Source organism: Alexandromys fortis, unplaced genomic scaffold (assembly GCF_014885135.2).
Source record: "Alexandromys fortis isolate MF-2015 unplaced genomic scaffold, M_Fortis_MF-2015_v1.1 scaffold_182, whole genome shotgun sequence".
Classification (NCBI taxonomy): Eukaryota; Metazoa; Chordata; class Mammalia; order Rodentia; family Cricetidae; genus Alexandromys; species Alexandromys fortis.
In genome coordinates this window covers 96,409-120,882 of record NW_026068068.1, presented here as the reverse complement: position 1 = coordinate 120,882, position 24,474 = coordinate 96,409, and the positions used below count along the sequence as shown (strand labels likewise).

At 47.4% G+C, this 24,474-nt stretch overlaps 1 protein-coding gene across 2 annotated transcripts in view; it reads right to left on the bottom strand.

Moving 5' to 3' along the window:
• The window catches only part of Vipr2 (vasoactive intestinal peptide receptor 2), a 70,811-nt gene extending 46,800 nt beyond the window's left edge, over positions 1-24,011 (bottom strand). Inside the window, exons 1-4 of one of the 2 annotated variants that reach the window (XM_050120871.1) lie at positions 23,172-24,011; positions 20,946-21,045; positions 8,380-8,487; positions 7,478-7,575 (exon numbers count right to left, since the gene is read on the bottom strand). In XM_050120871.1, coding sequence (XP_049976828.1) covers positions 7,478-7,575; positions 8,380-8,487; positions 20,946-21,045; positions 23,172-23,219 — 354 coding nt within the window. In that variant the 5' untranslated portion in view covers positions 23,220-24,011. The remainder of the gene's footprint in view (positions 1-7,477; positions 7,576-8,379; positions 8,488-20,945; positions 21,046-23,171) is intronic. The other variant, XM_050120870.1, reaches the window with a different exon arrangement.
• Between the last annotated feature and the right edge of the window lie 463 nt (positions 24,012-24,474).

The following is a 24,474-nucleotide window of genomic DNA, read 5'->3' as shown; positions in this document are numbered from 1 at the left end:
TATCCAAAACCTCATGGCGGCACTCTTTATCAAAATATCTCTTTCATTACTTTCCCCCTCTGTCCTGTCCCCAACTTGACCACCCCCTCCCTTATACTGCCCCCTGTCCCTGGTTTACCCAGGAGATCGCATCTATTTCTTCTTCCCAGGGATATCCATGCATCCCCCTTAGTGTCCTCCTGGTTACCTAGCTTCTCTGGAGCAGTGGATTCTAGCCCACAAGGATGACCCCAGATAAATCTTCTAGCAATAGTCAAGAGGTTACCTGAACTGGCTTTCCCCTGTAATCAGATTGGTGACTATCTTAATTGTCATCATAGAGCCTTCATCCAGTAACTGATGGAAGCAGATGCAGAGACCCACAGCCAAGCACTGGACTGAGCCCTGGGAGTCCAGTTGAAGAGAGGGAGGAGAGATTATATGAGCAAAGGGCTTCAAGATCAAGATGGAAACCCACAGAGACAGCTGACCTTATCTTGTGGGAGCTCCTGGGCTCTGGACTGACAACTAGGGAGCTGGCATCAGATTGACCTAGGCCTTCCGCATCTGGGTGACAATTGTGTAGCTTGATTTGTTCGTGTGGCCCCTAGCAGTGAGGCCAGGACCTGTCTCTTTGGAACCTATTCCCTATGATGAGATGTTTTGCTCAGCCTTGATGCAAAGGAGAGGAACTTGGTCCTGCCTCAACTTGATATGATTTGTTGACTCCCATGGGAGGCCTTACCCCTTCTGAATGGAGACAGAGCAGGAGTGGATGGGAGGATAGAAAAGAGGTGGGGGAGGAACAGAAGGAGAGGAGGGAGGGAAACTGGTTGGTATGTAAAATAAAGAATAAGAAAGAAAAACATGTTCTGATCTTTGATTTTAAACTTGTGCCTGTCAGAGCACCCAGATCTAACTGCTAGCAGACCCTACCAAACCTTGCGGAAGCCAGTCTGTGCAGGGGGCCTCTAGTGTCATTGGTGTCCTGACAGGAAAACAGATGGTTTTCCAGGATTAGAGCCTGAAGGACTGTTTGACATGGCATGACCTAGAGTCTCCTGAGTAGATGTCTTCAGAACTCTGGAGAGATGGGGAAGAGCTCACCAGAAACCCTAGACTTCCTAAATGTCCCTATACGAACCTGGAGCATTTGCAACCTTTCTGTGGAGGATCTGCCTCCACCACAGAGAGCTGCTGCAGGCAGGAGAGGACCAAGGAGGCCAGCAAATGCTGACATCTGGAGGATTGTATTCCCTTTGTGTGGGGCTCTTGATCTATCTTGGCAGGTAATTTATCTAAGATAGATTTTTATTTTTAAAGCAAAGTTTATTTTGATTTAAGGTTCCAGAAAAATCAAGATAGACTCTTAGAAAGGAAGGAGAGTACTCTGGAGGCTGAGGCAAAAGATGAGGTGTCTGGGGCCTTGGACTGCAGAGTGAGGCTCTGTCTCAAACTCCCACACACAAACAAGACAATGGGGACACAGGGTATCGATCATTTCCCCACTGCCCCAACACAGCACAAGGTTAAAGGACAAGTGGTACAAATGAAAGTGTTATTTTCTAAGGACCTAAAATTTGATTTTGTGTAAAAACAAAATAATTCTTGCTACTTGGTTTGCCTGAAACCTATCCTAAGGTCACTGGGGTCCCTGGGAGCAGCCTTTTGTTTTCTAGGCCTTTAATAAAAACTCTGGTCCTGTGTGAGAAACCCATTTGTAGACTTGCTTTGTTCCTTCTTAGGACTTTGAGTTGCTAGTCTGAAATCCATACTGTGTATCCCTGAGAAGTGACGTGGACCAGTGGTTCTCAGAGTGTACTGTGTATCCCTGAGAAGTGACGTGGACCAGTGGTTCTCAGAGTGTACTGGCAATGGTCATGATAAGTTTTGACCTTCTCCGGGGCCTCTGCTTTCCTCCTGGCAGTTCACAACCCCTGTCCTGAGCCAGTCTTCACCTGCTGTACCTAGAGCCAGAGTTCTGGTTACGTTACTCCCATACAGGGCTGCTCGTGTACAAGGCCAAAGAAAGGAGGCTTAAGGACAGGCACCCTAGCACAATTCCCAGATAGGGCACCTACACAAGGAATTCTGTCACCTGCTGGGCCACACAGCTAATCCTGGTATGATCCCAAGGAATTCCCACATGTTATGGCAAGTGTCTTAATTCTAAGAAGTGTGTGTGTGTGTGTGTGTGTGTGTGTGTGTGTGTGTGTGTGAGAGAGAGAGAGAGAGAGAGAGAGAGAGAGAGAGAGAGGCCTTTTGAGCCATGTCTGGTTAGCTTGTGCTTTCTCTGGGTGGCCATCTTCATGAATTGCTCCTCTGTCCTTTCATTTTCTGGTTTACATCGACTTCCAGCTTTAGGGTAGTATTTCTCAAAGACTTTAAGAATCTGAAAAAATAACCTGTTCCTGAGCAGTCTTTTCCTGTCTTGTTTCTCCTTTGACCTTGGAGAGAATGAATGGTTTACTGCAAAGCATCAAGCCTATGTGTGAAGCTTCTGTTGAATCAGGAATAAGTGTGATTGATAACTGAGTCTGTCTTCATAAGGCAGCTTCAGCCTTACGCTCCAGTGGGCAACTGTGATTCCAGCTCTCTGCCACACCATGGGTGGAGGTAGCTCCTTGCCTAGCCTTTTCAAGTTGTGCACAGCTGACTTGACCTTGCTGCCGTAAACATTTCTCCTCACCACGGGCTGGCCTTAAGCTTGAAAAACTGTGTGCCTTAAACACTGTGAAGAACAAGCCTTTTGATGTGAGGGGAGACAGAGACACGACAGCCTGGACTGAATATGGCCTATAATGAAATGAGCAAATGCCTGTGTCTGTCGGAGCTCCTGCTGGAATCTGTCACTGGGTGAGCCCTAGAACTAATGTCCATTCTGGGCAGGAGTCATAGAAGGTCTCTGTGGGATTCCTCCTTCCACTCCCAAGACAACAGAGGGTTACCATTAGGCTGTTATGGGTCAAGGGCATTCATTGAGCCAGAGGGCTGCTGGTGTGGTCTGTGCCATCAGGCGTAAGTATGAGGAACCCTATTAGGAAGAGTGGCTACAGGATGCAGGGAAAAGAGGGTATAAATATTTTTAGGAATATCAAATAATATGGAAGAAATGTGTCTACTTGACACAAGTGCCAAAAGCTCTCTTCTAAATTTAGCCAAAGTGTTCCTTTATTTGAGAGCCAGGTGGGAAAGGCATAGCAAAGACATCTTCTTGTTCTCAAGTGAGCTGTGACCATATAGATAGCTCTGGGCACTATGCCGAAGCCTAGAGGGCCTAACACCCCCTCCAAGAGATTCCCGGCACTGCCAACTTACCTTTTCCTTCTTTCATATGTAGCTAAGTCTGCAATTTTTGTGAAGTCTATTTATATTTCTTGAACTGAATGTATTTTGAAGCCAATGATGACCTCCCACATGGCCCCCAGGGGAGAATCTGACCACATGTGACTGGGATACCCCCTGAAACACAAATCTGAGGAGAAAGAGAGCAGCTAAGGCGAAGTTCGAGCTGCTGCAGGCAGAAGAGCTGGGCTTTCCCCAGGCCACAGCTTGTCTTAGGTTCTCAGGCACCTGAGCCTGCGGGCATGAGTTCCATCTTGTGGAGTGGGTTCTAAATCCAATTAGAGAGTGATAAACTCAATGACAGCTTTGTAGATTCTTTTTTGTCTCATATTGCTTTGCTGGGGCATTTTCTACCTTATTGTCTTGTCTTACTGGTCTTTTGAATGTATATTGTGGTTTCTAACTTAGTGTTTTTGTGGGTTCTCTCTGTCTGTCTTTCTCTCTGGTGTTTCCTGTGCTTTTCCACTGTTTTTTTTTAATTCTGGTTTGTTTGCTTTTTTATTTGTCTGATAGTTTTCGAAAAAAGAAAGAAAGAAGCTACTGAGTTGGATGGATGGCACTGTGGAAAGGATCTGGGAGGAGATGGGGGAGAGAAGCCACTATCAATTCGAATATATTGTATGAATTTTCAGTTAAAAAAAAAAGAGCTAGTCTTGACGAGGCTCAGCTTGGGCAGTGTGTGCCTAGAGCTTTGCTGGAGCCTGTCCCGGTGCTCAGGGTACCCTGATGGCACTGTGTTTGCCATAGTTTCATATTTCAATGAGTCTCTGAAACAACCCAGTATCTAAAGTATAAAGTGTGGAGACTGCAATTTGGAAGAATTACTCATTTTGACTTTGGTCCATCATTTCCATTGCCTTTTGCATTGAAATATTTTGACTTTTAAATCCATTATTATAAATTTATTCTATTTGAAAAATCTCTGAAATGTTTAATTAAGAACAAAAATAGTTCTTTAAAATGGACAGAACGCACAAGGGATCAGAAGCTGGGCCTCACGCAGGCAGGGTTTAATTATAGCCCCCTCAGAAGCACCAAGTGGGACTGGGGAGTTTCTCAGTGTCTCAGGAACTCTGGAAACACTTCCTGAGCATGACTTAGGAGAAATCAAGGAGAAGAGAGGTCTTGTTCCGTGAGGACACATGGGAGCCTCTCGCATTCCCATCAGTCTTTCATTGAGGAGCGCTCCGAATACAGCTCCCAGAGATCTCCGTACACAGGAGCTCATGCACAAGAGAACGAAGGCTTGAGCGAGTGTCTGGCCTGTGCCTCCAGGGAGCCGCACATGGGGTTAAGAAGCTAGTGACAATGCAGTTTAAAGACACCGCTCGGCGCCTATGGAACAAAGTCCGTATACAGGCTCTCAGGGAGACGATCCCATCTAGATGTGGGACTCCTCCCAACTCTACGTCCTCACAGAAGCCCTGAGACTTACGGCTGCTTGATCTGCCCACATGGTCCCTAAACAGGTGATGTGTCCCCATTGACCAACTTCAGAGGGACAGAGTCAAAGCCCTGCTCCATGGCCATCCTCTCAGCTTTAGATAAGAATATGGGACACTCAGGACAGGACCTAAGAAACCATCCTTCAGAACCAGTGCTTGAGCTGAGATGATATCCCACTCCCGGAAGGCCAACCCACCGAACAGCTTCAGGGCAGTTTGGGGCATCTCAGGAGTTCAACATGCACTCACGTCTTCTGTAAAAACACACTTCCGATCTTATTCCACATGAGCAGGACCATCTGGGCTCTCAGATGGGGTTTTCCAGTCTCAATTTCCAGATGAGGAAGGGGCTACTAAGAACGCTGACCTCAAAGGCCAGGCTGCCCAGAGCTTTGCCTTTGGGCTTCTACTGCAGGCCCTTGTGGAATCGGGGGCCATACTTGTGGGCTCCAATGTATAAAAGGGTGAAATGAAAGGTGGCACGGAGGATGGTACCATTAACAAACGGGGCAGAAACAACCATTTCAGGGATTTGGAAAATAAGGAAGAAGCAGGGAAGTCTGAGAATTCGGGCCTCTAGTCACACACGCGGGATGCAGGTGACCTAGGGAGGACACATCTGCTTTAGTGTCCTCTCTGCACCTCCACTTCAACTGCATCCACAGTAGCTACCATTTGTCTGCATTCTCTGGGCTCGTGAGCTGACTCAGGTTAGTGAACCTCCTCTTGAGGTTGCTCTCCAGGGTATGTGGGTGGGGCTCAGTGACATGACATTCAGAACAATCTGTAATCACCAAGTCCAGATCACACAATTGTCCTGTGTGCTCAGCGGCATGCTGTAGTTCTGGGGGGCAGGTACCACCCACGGCTTCACCAATAATCATAGCCACGGAGAACATGGGATGCACTTGTCACCGAGAGGCTAATGGCAGTGATTATGCACAACAGAACAGGCCGGCAGCACCACCGTGTCACTGTCCAGAAAAGAAATCTGCTTTCTCAGGGAGTGGCACCAAGTGATGCCACACAGCAGAATCAGGCCATCAACCATGTGCATCATGGGGGACAGGAAGGTCAGAGGTTCCCTCTTCCCACGTCTGACCAGGGTTTTGCATGGGCTCCTGGGGGCGTAGTAGGTCAGAAATGAGCTGGCATCTGTTCAGACGGGAGGAATCCTGGCCTCAACACCCTGCTGGTTCTTCCCTCAACTTTGCTTCACTCTGCGGGATGCAGTGCAGGCCCCGTTCCATAGCGTTCTGACTGTGCTAAGGGGCTGGAGTCCAGGCCAGCATCCCAGTCCAGAGCTGGGACTACCAGGAACAGGGCTGAAGAGGGTAGGAGGCCAGTGGTTGCCGTCTCTAGTGGAAATGTCAAAGCAAGTGTGGGGAGCAATGGAAGACTGTAAAATCAGACAGATGAAGGCCAGCAAATCCCAGCTTTTCTCCATGCCTGAGTAACACCCCACCCCCACTCTCCATGCATGGCATCAGTGCCATCAAGCTGGAGTGAGAGGCATGGTATCTTGTCTGACTCACAGGACACATGCAACTCTGAGGTTGCCATGCTACTAACCTCTGACCAGTGTGCAGTACCGTCAACCAGGGGAGACATCACTAACCGCTGACCAGTGTGCAGTACCGTCAACCAGGGGAGACATCACTAACCACTGACCAGGTGCAGTACCGTCAACCAGGGGAGCATTCTCAAAGACATGACATTTCTTTCATTGAATTTCACAATCTTTTGGCTTTGAATTATAAATCTTAATAAAAGGAAAGCAATTAGTCTGGGGAAAGGAACAAGTGGGTCAACTCTCAGAATCAGCCCTGCTAATACGGTTGATGGGAGGGCATTTGTGATAGACAGGAGGCAACTGGCTGTGCTGTGCCTGGCTACTTACTGACTCTGTAGCGTCTGTATAGGGAAACAGAGCACCTTACTGAGCAGTCGGCATGCATGCACATACCTAACTGTGGGACTGCAAGGAGCTAAGTCCTCCTCGCAGTAAGAAGATGACCCAGCCTGAGGAGGAGGATGAGACAAAGATAAACCACAATGCCCAAAGCTGCCAGGGTTTGTGGAGCCAAGCAGAGGTACAGGACTGAGTGTGGATGCACTCCCACGAGGAATGCCCACATCACCAACAATTGCATTCTTATAGGAAGATCTACTCTTGAATGTGGTACTCTTAATCTTAGAAATGGCTGGGTAAGTTCTGTAGCTATGTCTGGAGAGGCTCTTGGCACTTGGCATGAGTGGCCTGGGGTAAGACACCAGGAGCTACAGACACAGCCTCTGAGCTTATGAAGATTTCTGGCACTCTGTCTACGGGATATCCTATCTATGGGCTCAGACTAAGAACTACTGAACCAGCTCCCCAGGAACCCAGTGGGTGACAAAACTGTAAATGGGATGAAAAGACCCAGATAGCAAGGATTCATGGCTCAGAAGACCCCGGAAGCGCTACTCTGTGGCAGGTGTAACTCCCACATAGGAAGCTTTACCACCAAGACATGCTGACTGGCAAGGAAAGCCGGCCTTCCTGGGCCTCCAAAAATTATGTAGAGTCAGCAAATCCCAAAGGCCACAGCAGCGCAGGGGCCAAGTGGGACTGGAGAAGCTGCACTACCACGGGAAGGAGACCTGTGGAGAACACTGTCTGTGCACAGTGTCAGCGAGAGGAGCTTTATGGCCGGGCGAGCACCTACCTCACTCTCATCCTCGGGGGCGCTGTAGCCACAGGCATCTATGAAATCTGGAAATGTCTCCGACCACCCATCACTAGTGCAGTTTTTGCTTATGTTTCCTGGAAAGTAAATTCAGATGTTTGGTCCTTGAAAAGTAGGCTCATGATACAGGGCGGTAAGACTAGTTGAAGCTGAAGCCCTAATCGACAAGAAGCAGTGCGGTAGGTTAGAGACACCGCTTCTCTACACAGTCAGTAGGAGACCAAGCCTCCTCTCACTGCTTTTCTCCGTTTCAGTCGGCCGAATTCCCCATTTTAAGCATCAACATTCTCATTCCTTGAAGGGTTTTGCCCCATAGTATCTGACCAGAAACAAAATTTCCGGTTTTCCAAAGCATTGTACTTCCCTTGTTCGAGTAATGTCTTCTAATCTTTACTTTTCTAGGCAGATCCCTCCATGTTGTGAACACATGGATCCTGAGCCATGTATGAAGAATGCATGAAAACCTGGATCCTGAGACATGCAGAAAGGACAACACAGCACAGTGGGGCTGAGGTGGTTGCAAACTCTCTCCCCGAGCTTACAACCTGCGGGGATCTCTCTCAGGTGAACAGTAACCTTGCCCCCTTCTCCTGATCTCCATTATCACTCATGCACATTGTCCTGCTTTAACTGTGGAGACTTTGTCACCCAGCCTTTCCCTCTACATTTGCCCTGCTTGCCCATCCAGACTTCAGCAGATGAGCTACTCCTGATTCCTTAAAAGAAAACTCCCCCACCATGAGCCAGATGTTCTGCTCCTTTAGCACTGGGGAGCACATAGCTACCAAACAAGCAAGGCCCAGCTTCTTGTTACTGTGATGGAAAAGCTTACCCTCAGATACAAACACCTTTGAGCCCAGGAATCAATGCAAACATCATACCTGGTCTGCTGTAGATGTTGCTGAACACTTTGGGGCAGGGCACTGTGACAGTTTCTCCAATGTCTGCAGGGCGCCAGCATGTGATATTGTCCCAGACACCACTGCAGCCTGGAAGGAGAAGCCAAGAATTAGATGCAAGTCATAGGCCATGAGAACACACTGCTTAGAAGGGGACAGGAGAGTGAGTGACCATCTAAATGCTCCGCAAGAAGGAAACTGCTCGTCACATAGCTGTCAAGGCATTTTTCTACTCACAGGGCGCTGTTGAGACAGGAGTAGCTTGGGTGCTCATCTGAACACCTCTGAAGAAAGCACAGGCCTGTGGTCGAAAGCATGTGAATAATTCAGTGTGCACTGTGTACTTTTAAAAGCTTTATTTCTTTTTAAGCTGATAACTAATAATTGTACATACTTACAGGGTAGCTGAGATGTTTTGATACAATGTTTTGATACATTGAAGGATGGGTGGACATTTAAAATTAATTGTCTTAGCGTTCTGGTTTAAATTAACTATAGTCACCCCTCTATGCAATAGGTCACTAGACCATGTTTTATTACCCAATTGAATCTTCTTGCCATCTACACAGCACCCAAAGTTGGCTTTTGGTGACAGCATTCTACATTTTGCTCCACTTGTCTGTCTCAGCCTGGCATATTCTACTATGCATCAAGTCCTCTGGGCCCATCATAATATGGCAAATGGCATAAGTATTCTCTTGTATAATGCTGAACAAGATCCCATTGTATCTCTGTACCACATTTTAAAATAAAAGAGAGAGTGGTTACTTTTTTTCTGATTTGCACATTCAGTGTGGAAACTGGGCTCCTCATGGTATTGAGTCTTGTGGAAACCTACTCCAGGGTGAAGTTAATGGTCTCGTGAGCTGAGCCTGGTTAGATCAGGGTTCATCAGTCATATACCTTAAATATGTTCAGACACCTAGGACACTGAATGATACTTTCCTTTGGGTTTCGGCTGGCTGGGTTTATTGATCTGGTTCTTCCTTTGTAGTTTTCCTAGACATCCACTTGGGAGATTGACTATACCAGCATTTGGGGGACCTACAAAGCTGGGGATACTAAGTCACTAGGTCTTCTGACATTCTCTTAGCTCCTGTTATATCTTCCCAAGGGATTTTTATTAGTTTTATAGAGGCATGAGCTGCAGCTTCACTTCCTTCAGTCTATTTTCCTGCTCAGTGAGGTTAGGGGCAGGTTCTGCAAGCCCAGCAGTTACTGTGGGTTCTGTCCATGGCAACCTGGGCTTGACCCCACTCATGCTGGGCTGTGGGCATGGCCTGATGTGCCTAGGTATTATTCCCCCTGAATGGATTGCCCTGGAAGGGCTGACCCCACCCCAGTGGAGTCATGTGAGAGCTGTATGGCTGAGAGAGGCTCCTTGGATCCTTCCTCCTTGGTTGTGTCTACTGTGTGCAGCCAAGGATGACACTAGCTAATTTGGGTAGTGCTTCCGACAGGACAGCAGCATGGAGGGACATCTTTCTTCCAACATTCAAACATTCCTAAGTTTGAAATCACAGAAGCAAAACTTCTTGGGGAAAAGAGGTGGGGCAGGCTTGCCCTGACAGTGCTCACGACAAACTCAGTTTGGACAGCCTTGTCAGTCTCTTGTCATCTTGCAACAATTGCAAGGGCTGAGGAGCGAACACTCCCATTCTGACAATGTCCAAAGACCTCCTGACCAGCCCCTGCGATTGGATACTTTAAAGCCTTCCATTCCTGTCCCCGAGTCCTCATGGACCATTCTTTGCACTTCCTACATAGCTGTCCACACAAGCTGTCAGAAGTCCTCCTGAAGATGATATCCAGAGGATTCTCTACTGCTTAGCAGCAGCAGCAGCAGCAGCAGCAGCAGCAGCAGAAACACCCCTGGATGCCATTTTCCTGCTCTGGGAGGCAAATGTGAAGTCTAAAGCAGGCCACAAAAGTCTTTGAAGTGAAGTTAGGAAACATGCTGATGTAGCAGATGGGGCCGGGGGGGGGGGGGGGGTGCACCTCACCTCAGCCTTCTCCCTTGGGCACCTGTCCCATCTGAGCAGTGAGGCTGGGGGGGGGGGAGGGTGCACCTCACCTCAGCATTCTCCTGTGGGCACCTGTCCCATCTGAGCAGTGGGGCTGTGAGTGCACAAGTGCTTTAATATGAGAAGATGAGAAGGGTGCAGAGGAGAGAGATCAAAAAGTCACTGCAACTTACTAATAGGAAGGAAAGCAGTGAGGGCCTCAGTCATGGCAGCTCAGCTCAACCAGCTCTTGATGGAGACATGAGATAAGGTCAAGTTTTTATTATAGAAAGTGTTTTTTTTTCTTTTGTCTTACTTCAGGAGGAACCAGACAAAGTACTTCTTGTACCCTGGCCATTCCTTGCACAGAATTTGCTGTGGCCAGAACAGCCATCTGGCAGGACACAGAATTAGAGTTCCTCTTGGATTCTATGGATGTGCCAAGCTTCCTAGGTCATGATCCCAGGAGGAGAGCCAGGAGCAGAGCAGATCCTCTTGAGAGTACCCTGTAAGTCCTTCAGACTCATGCCTCCAGTAAAGCATCAAAGGGACCCTTCCATTTTACATATGATACAGCTGTACAGTGGCTGAGCCAACAGCCCCAGTGGCTACTCTATGCTGCAGCCTAGCATTAGCCTGATCAGAAACCCCCTCACTGGAGCTGCCTCCATGTTATCCACAGACTAAATGCTGCAATGGCCCTGCAGGCCATCTTGCTGGGCCAACTTAACCTTGAGGAACACATAAGCAAGCTTCCAGATAGCTTTCTCCTCTCAACAAGTACCCAAGATCCAGCTGTCATCTCCAACCCTCTTTACTCCTGATGTGTTTTCCTTGCACCATATTACCCAGATAAGGGAGAAGAACACAGCATTCCACAAGTACCACCTACTCATAAACTACATACAGGGGTGCAGAGGGAAATCTCAGACCTACCTAAGTCTTGCTCAGGGGTCTGTCCCTTAGGGCCTTTCCTTTGGGTCCTCCATGGGTCCACTCATCACCACAGTCTCACACATACATACATGGAAGGAGGTCATAGGATTTTGATTTACAAGGAAGAATATCATTTATTGTCTTCCCATGTAAGCAGGTTCTCACATTTGTCATGTTATGTGTGTAGAATATGGTTATTTTCATTGGCAGCACGATATTCCAGAGTCTGATTTTAACAGTTAAATCCCATTTTCAAGTCCATTATGTTTATGAAATAATTGATAGGAAATATAGTAATTAAATAAAGAAGAGGGATAAAATGAATGCATGGGTTTGCCTTTTAAAAAAATTGCAGTTCGGGCTGGAGAGATGGCTCAGCGGTTAAGAGCATTGCCCGCTCTTCCAAAGGTCCTGAGTTCAATTCCCGGCAACCACATGGTGGCTCATAACCATCTGTAATGAGGTCTGGTGCCCTCTTCTGGCCTGCAGGCATACATACAAACAGAATATTGTATACATAACAAATAAATAAATATTTTAAAAAATTGCAGTACTTTCCTAGTTGAAGAATAATTTTGAGAACACTAGTTGAATATGTGAAGAATCAGCATAATCAACAAAGAGTGTGTAGAGAATCAACATAATTCTCCTACAAATAGCAAATTCAGGTACCAACCATTAATAGATACTAAACAGATAATGCTGACTGCTTCTGAGGCCCTGTCGGGAAGACAACCCAGGAACAGAGCCCATACTAACACAACCACCAATGTTGATGTTTGCTCACTTGTGCAGGGCATATCTTCTTAGGGCTCTTTGTGTATGGTATACCTGTTCTATGCTTCACCTTCCTGGAGCTCAATGGTGTGTAGTACACTGATTTAGGGCTCCTCTGTGCGGGGGGGGGGGCATCTTTCCAGAGTGATCCTGTGCGAGGCACACCTGCCCAGGGCACACCTGCCCAGGGCACCCCTTCTTGGGAGCTCACTTGTGCAGGGTATTTACTGGGGTCCCTTGTGCAGACACACCAAGGTCCACCTATGTTAGGCACAGCTGTGCAAGGGACACCTTCCTGGCGCTCATATGTGCAAGGTGCGCTTGTGCAGCCCTTTGTCTTTTCCCCAGTGCCTCTTGAGCGAGGAGGTTACAATTTCAAAGCAGCAGAGTTCCGGGAAAACTAACCATCATTTTTGCCATCAAACCTACCGATCCTCTATGCCTGTCATCAACTTAAGAGACACAGAGCAGGATGGAATTGGAAATTGAATTGGGAAAGATAATTTTCACAAGTGTTTTGTCCTCCTCTGAACTATGCCAATCTATTTTGACCGAATTGTCTCAGACTCCTGCTTGTTGGCCTCACAAAGACACTATGCTGTCTTGTTAAGGAGGGTGCTCGTTTCTCTGCACTGTGCTCACAAAAAGTAAATTCTCAGTGGTCTTCCGAAGGAGCCCTGGTGAAGAGGAGCAATGCAGAATCAGGATGGCTGTTTCCTCCCTTGACTGCTCAGACCCAAAGACCACAGGGTTGGCCTAGGCTAGCCTACCCCTCAGGCTGCTGACAGTGTAGAGGCCAAATCCTAATTGTGTGGAATATTTACTCTCAGCCTTGTTACATCTCCTGGAGCCTTGCAGGCTCAACTGAGGTGTGACCCACAGACATTTAGCAATGTTTTCATCATTACTTCACTTTGGCTTGCAGCTCAGAAATCTTAAATAACACCACTTTTGGGTGCCTAGTGTTAGTGGGATACTTGTGCCCTCCACCTGAGCTGACCACGCAGATCAAATGCATTAACTCCTGAACAAGCAGCATGGTTACAGATGTGGATGTTCTCTGAACAGCTGCTTCCCAAGCTGCCAAACTGCTGGGCAAACTTTTCTCTGAGTTTGAACACTCCTATGTGAAGGAGAGACTTATGGGGTCCCTTCCCATAGTGATACAAACAGTAATGGTTCATCAAGCTGGACTTCGGTGCAACGGCTTCTTTTGCCTTGTTGTTGGTGCCCTATCAGGGTGACTATGCTTGTTCACAAGATCCATACAGGCAGTTTGTAACCAAGGCCTTCTGTCTTAATGTTCACTGTACACAAGGCTCCAGAGCAATAAATAAATCTACACAGGAAGCAGGATGTGGACCACCTGGGTCCGGATTTCACAGCTCCTAGGAATGTGAATGCACTATGCTTGCTTTCTCTGTAGATGCCGGCTGCTCAAGTGGCTAACAATTCTTCTGAGTGCTCTAGAGTCCCAGTTAGCTACTCTGAGGGTAGAGCATGGTTATAGGAGCCCTGCAAGGGAGAACCTCCATCCTTTTCTTTTGTTCTAAGAGTGTTTCATTTGTTCTTAAAATATTGCCAGTGAGATCAGTACTCCATCCATGCATTAGCTCATCTAGGTATGTTGCCAAATGCCATTTTAGGAAAGTCACAATTAGGAATAATGACAGTAACTGAACCGGGAGAGAAGCACAGCAAAGAAACCTTTTGAGGGAAATACCCAAGGCAATAGCCTGTCAAGACCAATGAACGAAGTGCTCTTTAGAATGGATGCTCCTCTCGGGAGACTGTTAATGTGGCTAGAGATGATCACACACTGGGGGCTATTCAAGAGATTATTAATGGGACAGGCTTAGGGTCTGTCAGGAGCCTGAGCATCCACTGAGACAGATGCTAGCCAGCACATGGCTCCTATCTACTGACTGCAGCTTTTAGATGAGTTGTGGGCACGCTGCTTATACATCAGACTTTCAAGAGAGTCTGCTGTGCTTGGTGCCACACTGTGTCTCCCAGGAGCGTCTTGACAAGTTCTTCCATGCAAGAAAGCGTAGCAGAGGCTTCATCTGGGGTGTGCTGGTAAATGGGACCACTCTCAGTATAAGAGAAATGACCCAATCAGGTCAGGACTGAAGACTCTACAGGCCAGGGTCCATGTGTTTGGAGTGCCACATGGGTACTGCACAGAAGCCAGGTAAAATGCTCAGAATCTAACCAGGGTGTGGCCAGAATCTCATTCCCAACCTCTAGGGTGGAGGATTAACGACCAACCAAGGACTGGAAACATCATTTCCAGGACACTGCTGCTGGGTCACCGGGGAGTCAGCTCACATCAGGCTTCTGAATCTAAAAGGCAGCAGCTTTATTCTGGGGTTCAGATGGGTTCCAAAGGTGGGAACCAGGTTCTGGATCTTGAACTAAGTTTGTACCATGATTCAGACCAGAAACAACCCAAGCTGCTAAGCTAAATTATGCTGAGGGCATAATCTGCTCCCACATAAAATTCTCCAGAAGCTTTTCTCCAAGGTTGGCTGTGGCCCAGGGCCTGCTATTACCTAAGGGAGTTTAAGGCTGGGCAGAGTCGGGAGACGTTTTGCATAGCAGCAGATCCCATCTGGAGGCTACATCAATGGCATGGGAAATCCTGCCAGGGGATCGCAAGATAATCTCCCTCAGATTTATGAGCAGGACCATCTCAGTATATCTACTAGTAGGGCCTGACACATCTAAGCTGGAACTGACCCAGGCAAGGAGACCAAAGTGCTGGATACTCCAGGCAGTTGTGAATCCAACCCCTCATGGACGCTGATGTCAAGCCACCATTCAGCTGTAGCCAGGACAGAGTGGTACCAATGTAGAAACAGAGGACTCTGCTTTCCAGGGTGCCTAGGCCCTGGAAGGCTGGCAGTCAGTGACCCCATCCTATCTGTCTGGGTCAGACCCCACTCCTCAAGGCTAGTTCTGAGACTTCAGTAGTTCTGCTCTGGCCTCTGTCATGAGGGACTGGCATGCTCCAGAGATGACTGGCCCTGCAGCTGGAACCTTCCCTTTCCAGCTTACTCCCATCCCTCTTTGCCTAGTGCAGAGTCTGAGTACTACCACTTCCTGCTGCCTCCTGCTGGGCAGGGCCCCTGCCTGATCTCCTCCACCTCTTCCTTCAGCAGTGCTCCTGCATAGGAACAGGCTTAGACATTCCCACAAAAGGAGATTTCCCTGAACTTGAAGCAGCCTTCTTCCATGGAACATCCTTCAGGTGGCATTGTACATTCCAGCTGCCAGGCCTTTCTGTTCTTGTCTCCTTAGAGTTTGGCCTCTAGCTTCCCGATCTGTAGAAATGGCTTTGGGGAGTTACTTTTGCCCACTGGTTCCCACAGGGAACATTTTCATCTCTCCTCTGGAATGCTTGTCATGTTTCTTCATTTTCAAGGATGCCCTGGCCTTCCTAAAATATAGCTCATCCTGAGACGCTGTTTCTTCAAAGCCCTCGGTGTATCTCCACCCTCAGGGCTACAAAACCATTCTGCTCTCTCCCCATCTATGCTTATGCTCCTAGCCTGCTGCTACCAGCCCCTCTTACTCCTTGCATCTGAGTTCAGCTTGACACAAGTCTCTCATGCCAGTGCCTAAGCCCCAGGTAGAAATTCCCCCTCTCCTTCCTTGGAACTCCCCATACATTTTGGTGCTGGAAAACTATATGTGCATACTTTTATCTTCCCAGAGTGTTTTAAATTACAGATTAACCTCCTAGAGTGTTCCCACGGGGTACAGCACAACTTCATGGCAGGCATGCATTGCATTCTTATCCACGATGTGTGGTCTACTGCTGCTCTCAGGTCTTCTCCAAGCAGTTTCCATCCTCCAGAAAGCAGGCCACTCAGGTAAGGTTGGGCAGCACACCCTTCTGTATCTGAGAGGCACAGACTGTGGGGATTATCTGTGTCATCTCATGTGGTGTCTCTCTAGTGAGGTGTCTCACCTAGAAAAGCCCTAGCTGCTCCCCTGCCCAGGAGTCTTAATGCAGGCCCAGAGACGTTGGAAAGAGGTTTGTGTAAGGGGCATAATGGAAGAAGCAACATGGAAAAGTAAGCCAGATCTAGACCTTAGAGAGGAAAACACAGGGCACTGTCTGGAACCTCAGACGCCAACATAGTCCAAGAAAAGAAAACACTAACTTCAGCAGGCAGGTGGTAGTGACCTGGCAGAAATCCTCATCTGAGAGGCAGCTTTGGCTGAACACACAGATGAAGGAACCAAACAGGACTTCGAGTCTGGGAGTGAGTGGACTTGGAGGGCAAGTGGCACTCCTGTCTTTGAGCAGACACTGAAGAATGAGGCAATGTCCTTCTAGAAAATGCTGCTCTGTCTCTAACAACCAATGGGTACAGAGCCAGTAGATGTCTAGGGCCTAGAAAACCCTCCTACCTGAACTCACTGCCTTACCCAGATGTCCTGGGCTTCTGGTAGCAAGCCCAGGACCCCTCCTCTATGACCAAGCAGAGAAAGTCTCAGGTACCATAGGAGTGGGCACCCCCTGCCCCTTGTTCTGAACAGCATCACTGAGGCCCTGCAGTCCCTATCCACTGTGACAGACCTGTGACATGCCCTTCCTGGACCTCAGCACCTGGTGGAACCGCACAGTTTGGTTTTCCTCTTAGTTCAAGTTTTCTCCTCATGGTTCAATCCTCACTGACCAAGAAGTGCTGCACTGCATCAGTGGGCCTTGCTATTTACTGGGTCATGAGATTAGTGACCTGAGGTTAGTCAAATGCTGGTGACATGTTTCATTCCTAAGAACATCAGGGTACCATTTCTAATAGCAAAACTTTGTCATTCTTCGAAAAGTTCAGTCGATAGAAAGGACGAAAGGAACGCACCAGATATTCTATAAATTTGAAGGCGAATGTGAAGCCGACACAGTCTCCAGACTAAAAGAGAGAAAGAAGATCAAAACGCAGACCAAAGCAAGCACATCTGACTTTCGAGGGTGCTGTGCACAGGCACTGTCAGTCTCACGGGGCAAAGGAGAACGGGTATGGGCACGCTTCTCATATTTTAACATGTACACACTTTAACAGTGTCATTCTGTGTACATAGTCATTACTGCTAACTCTCATTTCTATTGTAAAAATGTTCACGGATTCCTTCAGCAAAAGCTAATTGAAATATTTTTAAAGGCACGGTGTAAGATTTGGTGGATGTACCAGGACACAGATAGGCTCTCTTTCTCTCTCAAGAACAATAGGGTAGAAGGACTAACGATCAGTGCCGTGGTCATTGGTGATCACACACCATGCCTGGATAATAAAAAGGTGTCTCAATTTGTTGAGGGTTCTCCTGTGTGGCACCTTCTGAGGAGACACTGCCTGCTCATGTCCACTTCTTTCTGAGGATGTCAGACACAAACAGCATTCTCTGACCAGAGTGGCAATTAAAACACCATCCCTGCCGGGCGGTGGTGGTGCACACCTTTAATCCCAGCACTTGGGAGGCAGAGGCAGGCAGATCTCTGTGAGTTTGAGACCAGCCTAGTCTACAAGAGCTAGTTCCAGGACAGGCTCCAAAACCACAGAGAAACCCTGTCTCGAAAAACCAAAAATAAATAAATAAATAAAAAAAAAAAAAACACCGTCCCTTTGGATGCTCAACTGTCTGGGAGTCTAATGACCTGCTGTGGAGGCTGTGGATGCTGGGGATTCCTAGGGTGGGGCTACAACCCAGATGCATAGGCCTTGGCTCTGAGAGGCTTCAGAGGCGTGTAGGAACCCTTGTGCACTGTGGGAGGAGCAGAAACATCTGTCGCTGGCCCAACATCTGCTATTATCATGAAGCTGTACCTGGCTACTGTCAGTCAGCTTGCCAGCAGGAAATAGCCTCAAGACCCGCACAGTTCCTCCCACAAGTCCAATACTTCATGTTTAAAACAAACCAAGGCCCATTGCACAGCACCTTCCTTGACCTGGTTCTAAGCTGCCTGTAACCATCACAATTTCTTTGGCGAACATCACCTAAAAAATTTCAGGAATGGGGTTACCAAGGCATGTAGTCTAACTTTTGTTCTGTTAAGCCCTAGATGAGCACAGATGTAGATATGAGATGATGTGGGTTCTTATGCTGACTTCCTGGAGGACATTCCCTCCATCTTCAACCATCCGTGAACTTAGGCCCCATAGCCACATACTGTCAAGATTAAATTTGTCGTAGCAATTAATCAAAATTGGAATATAGAACTCCAAATAACCCCACAGCTTTCCGAGTCCTCAGTACAATCTGTTTGAGGATATGGACAAGTTTCGTAGGGATTTGTTACACCCTTTTGTTCTGTTTTCTTATTCATCATATAGTAAAATGGAAGAGTGCCGTTTCAGGACTGTGGGAAATTATTTTGCTAGCATTGAAGTGCTTTATTCCTAACTCCTGATGTTCTTTTACACCAATGCGACGCTGCTACAGAGTATGAAAGCAGCTCTCACAGATGTGAGGAACTCAGCAGTGTCACTTCTGACTTCATGAGGCTACGTCCTGAGGCCTCATCCCACCAGAAGTGCCCCCTCAGCTCCGGCTCCACACAGCCTCTGGCTCCCATTGCCCACAGCATCTTCATCCTGGTAACCTACTGCTATTTATATTCTTGGCATCGAAACCCTGCATATTTCAGAGAGCAGACACAGAACTGGGGACGCAGGCTGTCTCTTCTGAAAGCTGCAGAGTGGCTGGGCTGACAGTCAGCTCTGCTTTCCTGCAGGTGGCTGGCCAATGACCAAGAAGGTTTTTCAAAACAGAAAGGTGGATAAATCAGATACACAGATATTTTTTCTGTAAGCTAATAATGAAAATAGAAGCCCTCAATATAAAATGTCCAAGTAGGCATCTGTTTTTGCAAGAAAACCCTTGAGGTTTTTCTATACACCAAACAAGGGAGGAATCCTACAGACTTGTTCTCCTTGGTCATGCCAGCTAAGCACCAAGGAAAGCCGAGCAGTTTTCACAGACTCCAGCTAGGCTGTTCATATAGGTTGCCCTCTGGGGACAACCCAGGAAGCTTGTCTCAGGGGCTGTCCAGTCTAGGAGTTCCAACATCTCGTGTCATCTCCAGCCACAGAGGTCTGCCCAGCTCCCATGAAAGTCTTATTTTAATTTTACTCTTTTAAAAAAGATTCGTTTCTATTTTACATGTATTAGTGTTTGCCTGCACATATGCAGAAACCTATGAAGTTCCAAAGAGGACACTGGATCCCTTGGAACTGGAGTTACCAATGTTTGTGGTGCCATGGGTGGTGGGAACACAGAAAGTGCTCTTAACTACTCGTCTATCTTACCAGCTTCAGATCTGATCTTATTTCCCTGTCCTCCTCCTTCTTCTTCTTCTTCTTCTTCTTCTTCTTCTTCTTCTTCTTCTTCTTCTTCTTCTTCTTCTTCTTCTTCTTCTTCTTCTTCTTCTTCTTCTTCTTCTTCTTCTTCTTCTTCTTCTTCTTCTTCTTCTTGTTATTGTTATTGTTATCATTGTTGCTGTTTTGCATGTGTGTGTGTGAGCTTTGCCATAGACTATTTTCCTGAACTCTGAATTTGTACTGAACAGAGCCAGCCTCAGTGGCCACAAAGCTGACCCCTTTGTCTCACCTAAAGTCAGTTCCTTAGTGCTAGCCCTTCCTGGGGGCAGTGAAACTGATTGTATATTTGTCTATATTTGCAACTATGGACTGAGGTCAACTGGACAATTTTGGGGATGTGGCCTTCAGAACCACATGTGTGCTGTAAAATTACAGGTCTTTAAAGGAAGCCTGGAGCCAGAGCCTTAACTTTCAAGTGAGGTAACAGAGGTCTAAGGTAGGCAGGGGAAAGGTGGATATTTATCGTCTTTCTGACTAGTGTAGGAGTCACTGGTTTGAAAAGTGTCCCAGTGAAAAGGTGAGGTGCTAATAACATTAAAAAATGCACTTTGTTATAATACTTAAAGAAAGAATGTAGAAGCTACAATATCTAATTATTTAAAATCAAATGATACATTTAGATGAATATAAAATACACTATTAAAATTAACCTCACTTTTTAAGGACTTATTTAAATGTGACTACTAGAAATTTCACATTAGTTACATAGCTGTAACTGTGTTTTGTAACCTAGTAAGAGGTTCAGAGTGGAGTCCAGGAACTAGGCCTGCTAGCAAACACCAGGCTACTGTAAAAATCTCACCTTGATTTAAATTTCTTTCTTGAAGAGGTTGTACAGGTGACTCTAGAGTAGAGAGATCCAGGACGAAAGGTTGTGGTGCTGATGCCTGGGCTGTACCCAGAGCCACTTTGGACTGTGAACATGGAATGGGTGTGCATCAAAGGCCTGGTGTCCCAGAAACTTTCTGTTCCACTCAGAGGACAAACTTGACAAACACACAGTGTTTAAAACAGGTGTGTCTTCAGAAATCTGACAACCCATTTTCCTGTTGGCTCCTGACAAGTTTCTATCATTCTCAGTTGAACCAACATTAAGGATAATTAATATTTTAAAACCAAGAATTCAGATATGTGCTGTGATTCCCTGGGAACCAAAGCTGCCCTTGAGGAGCATGACAGAGCCATAACATTACCATAGTAACTACTGCCTCATCAAGCCACGGAAACTGTTGGTATTAAGAACTGAGGTTTTCTTTCAAAAGGTTTGGTGAAATCCACACTGACACAATGCTGCAGGAATTTTGCTTGTGGCTCACCAGAACAGTGGCAAATGTACCTGTCTCTGAGGTGTAGGTAAGCTCCAACCTCCCAGTTAGGGAGGATGCTGGGAAGTACAGACAGCTGGACCTTCTGCCCGGAGCCCAGACTTATTCCTGAAACCCACCTCTTTGCTTTTCTGTCTGGCTGTTCAGAAGCTCTACACATTTTGTTTCTTCTTCCTGTATTTCCAGATGAAAGCGACATTCTGGATGGATGCTGCTCACCTGTTCAAGTTAAAGAAATAGAATAATCAAAAATTACACAAGAGGGGTTAAGCAGAAATCTACAAGAAGACCCCAAACCTCACAGTTGTAAATTTCTTTCGAGCTGGCATTCATTTTAAAGTAGCCATTTTCATTTTCCTGGTGCGGTTCTTTTTTTTTTTTTTAAGCTTTACTATTTACTTTGAAAAACAAACCTAAAATTCAGTATACTGATATATATATGTATATATATACACTTTATATATAAAAGAATACTTTTCCTGAGTAGGAAAACAAACTGGCATTCTATAGTATATGTTGTTACTACTAATTTAAGAGCAATTGGGCTGAAGAAATTCATACTCTCTCAGAACCGAAGAGCCCCCGTTTTACAGCCTGTGGTTTGCTGAAGTACAGCAAGTTAACTCTTAGTGACTGTGGGTGCACAGTTGCTCTGTGCACCTGAGGAGCCCCTCTTTGATCACCCTATAGTCAAATAGCCTAAGTGAATTTTCACAAGCTCCAGGACACATTAGAAACTTAACCTATGAGTAAAGATGACCTTGTTATCATTGTGGTTTGGTGTGAAGCATCTACTTTTAAAAATGAAAGGGATTAGAAGAAAGAGGTGGAGCTGCGAGAAACGCATTCAACTCCAGGAGCCATGGGAGGTTTCTGGTAAAGCTTTCCCAGGGTCCTTAGACATGGAAGCAGACTCCGAGGCTGTCCACCAACAAGAGGGTAAAGAGAGAATTACGAGCTCTCAGCCCAGAAGACAGACTTCTCTGATCTGTGTCCTAAGCTGGGATGCTTAGGGAGCACTTGCTCTCAGAACTTTGTCTTTTATTTTGTCTCTCTATGTCTCAGTTTCTCCATCTTCACAAAAACTTGCTTTTATAAGACAGTAATGAAAAAAACCATGCTCAGCTGGGTATGGCTATCGGCGTTTAGTTATACTATTGTTGATATAGACAAGCTAGGATTTCAACAAGGTATACCATTTCCCGACAGACTCAAAGGATGAAACCCGATGTGGGATTTTTCTGCCACATTCATTCACTTCATTTACAGACCACCTGAGATGCCTTAGTCTTACCAATTCATTACTACAAAACTATCAGAAAAGAGAGATTCCTGAAGCCAAGCAACAGCAACACATGGATCTATATTTCAGAACTGATGAAATGATCAATTAAGTACTAAAAGCACCCCAATCCCTGATATTCCTGGAGCAGAGAGAACATGAAAAACGTGGGGCATCTGAGAGATTAAAGTAGATGGAGTCTCAAGGCTTCCCCACCATCCTCGAGAAGCTACCCTCAGCTGTCTGTGGGGATGGAAAAGATGCACCCCAGAAAATTGAATTTTCATTAACAATGACAGAGGGATTTCCTTGAACAACCCTCTCCCCTCTTGCTGCACACGCTTAGTCGGCTCCCTCAGCCTGGAGGCCCAAGTGTGGATACCTTGCACAGGGACACAGTTCTCAGTGCAGGGAAGGAAAGGCAAGGAATAAGGCTCACACCCGTTTTTTCTTTCTTTCTTTTTATTTCTTTTTTTTCAAATAAAGGGTAGAGTTCCGGAGAACTACATAAAACCAGTGTAACCCATGTAGCAAACGTCAGTTCAGGGGTTCCTCTGGCTTCCTTAGAGAAAACAAAAAGAGTATTTCCAAAAGGAAACTTTCTTAGTCACACCACGTTCCCTTTGTCACATACTAAACAAACACAAGGACCAGGAGATGGAAAGAGAAATATTTAACCACAGAGCAACTGCAGTTTCCCTCGGAAGCGAAAGCCAGAGCAGGTGGCCCGGGGAAGCGGCCACTCTTCTTTCAGGGTGCTAGGGATGTCCCCAACTCCAAGCGCACAGTCAGACCAGAATCCAGATCGTCCCCGGGAGTTGAGGAGAACCTGGGCCCCCACTTCTGGCGAACCCGTGAAGGCGGTGGGAATAGGAAAAGTGCCAATGAGTCCAGCAAGCCAAGGGTTAGATAAGGCTTCAGTAGGGCGCCTGGGGTCCGGTGCATTCTGCTCTGGATCCAGTCCCCTCTCCACGCTCCACCCACTCGTACTGGGACCGGGAGGTGAGTCCAGCGGTCCACTGCAGGACGCACCTCTTCGGGAAGGGGACGCGGGTTCACTCACCGGCACCAGCAGCCAGCAGAAGCAGGTCAGCAGCACCGACGCCCTCATCTTGGGCTCAGCGCTCCGCCACGGTGTTGAGCGCACTCAGAAGTCACGGCCCCACCTCGGGGCCTCCCAGCGCAGATTTCCTCAGTCCCGCGCCTAACGCCCTCTCCGCCTTCCAGGCTGCAAGTCCCAGCCCCGCCCCTCAGCCCAGTCTCCGCCTCGCGCCCCTTCTCCTTTAGGCAGAGCCTCTCCCTGGCACTCATCCACCAGGTCTCCGTCCAAGCATTCCTCCTTCCACCCGCGCTCCTCCCTGCAGTGCTGGGCCCTGAGCCTCACCCCAAACCCCTCCTGACCTGGTACTCCCCGTGTCTACCCTGCTCTCTCGCGCCCCTTTCTTCCGGGCTCCCCTTGCTAGCCTTACTACACTGCCTTCCTTCTCTGCGACCCCACTGTGGGCTGCCTTGCCCACGCCTTTGGAGGGCTGGAGACTCAGGTAAGCACACGTCCAAGGCACGAAGGACATCGCCCAACCTCAGATAAGGGAGCCTGAGCGCCTAGGAGGCACACTGACTCCCTATGAAAATGGGAAGTCTGCATGCAGCTCAAGGAGGAACTCCAACACACAGCTGGACGGCCCACGGTAGGAATGCTTCCCTGTGAGTGAAGAGAAGGAAGGAAACTCTGGTGTGGTTTCCCCTGAAGAGTTCAAGGCCGGGCTGAACAGAAAGCAGGAACTTCACCAAGACAAAAGTGGGTCTGCCCATTGGCGCTAGAAGTTCTTCCCAGACCCTCGGGTGTCACGTTGTGAACCACTGGACACCAGGCCTGTGGGAACACGGCTCACCTGCGGCTTGCTCTCGACAGGCAAGTCTAGTGAAGAGTAGAAAGTCACCAGCAGGTAACAGCACTAGCTGCAGTAAAGCTGGCAAGTTTTAAACCTCTTGTTCAGATGTAACTTTAAACCCAAAGTTAGATGGGAAAAAATGGTAGAAAATGCACCTTTCACACTTTTGGGTGTCTATCTGGCCACTAGCTTTCTCCTCTATGACACCAGAGCCCCGCGTCCCTGAGGACCCAAGTTTCCGTCTGTTGTGTGTCATCCTTCCATCGTCTGCGCATCTGCCAGTGTCTATCCATCGGGGAATCCTAACGGAGAAGAAGAAGGTCTGGACACTAGGTCTTCAGGCTGAGGTCTGGAAGCTTGGGCTCTGGCTCGGCTCACAAACACTGTTATTCCAGTCAGTGAACCTGATCCACATGCACATTTGTAAGTCACAACAATGACCCCTGCCCTTCACCCCAGAGCGTCAGAGTAAGA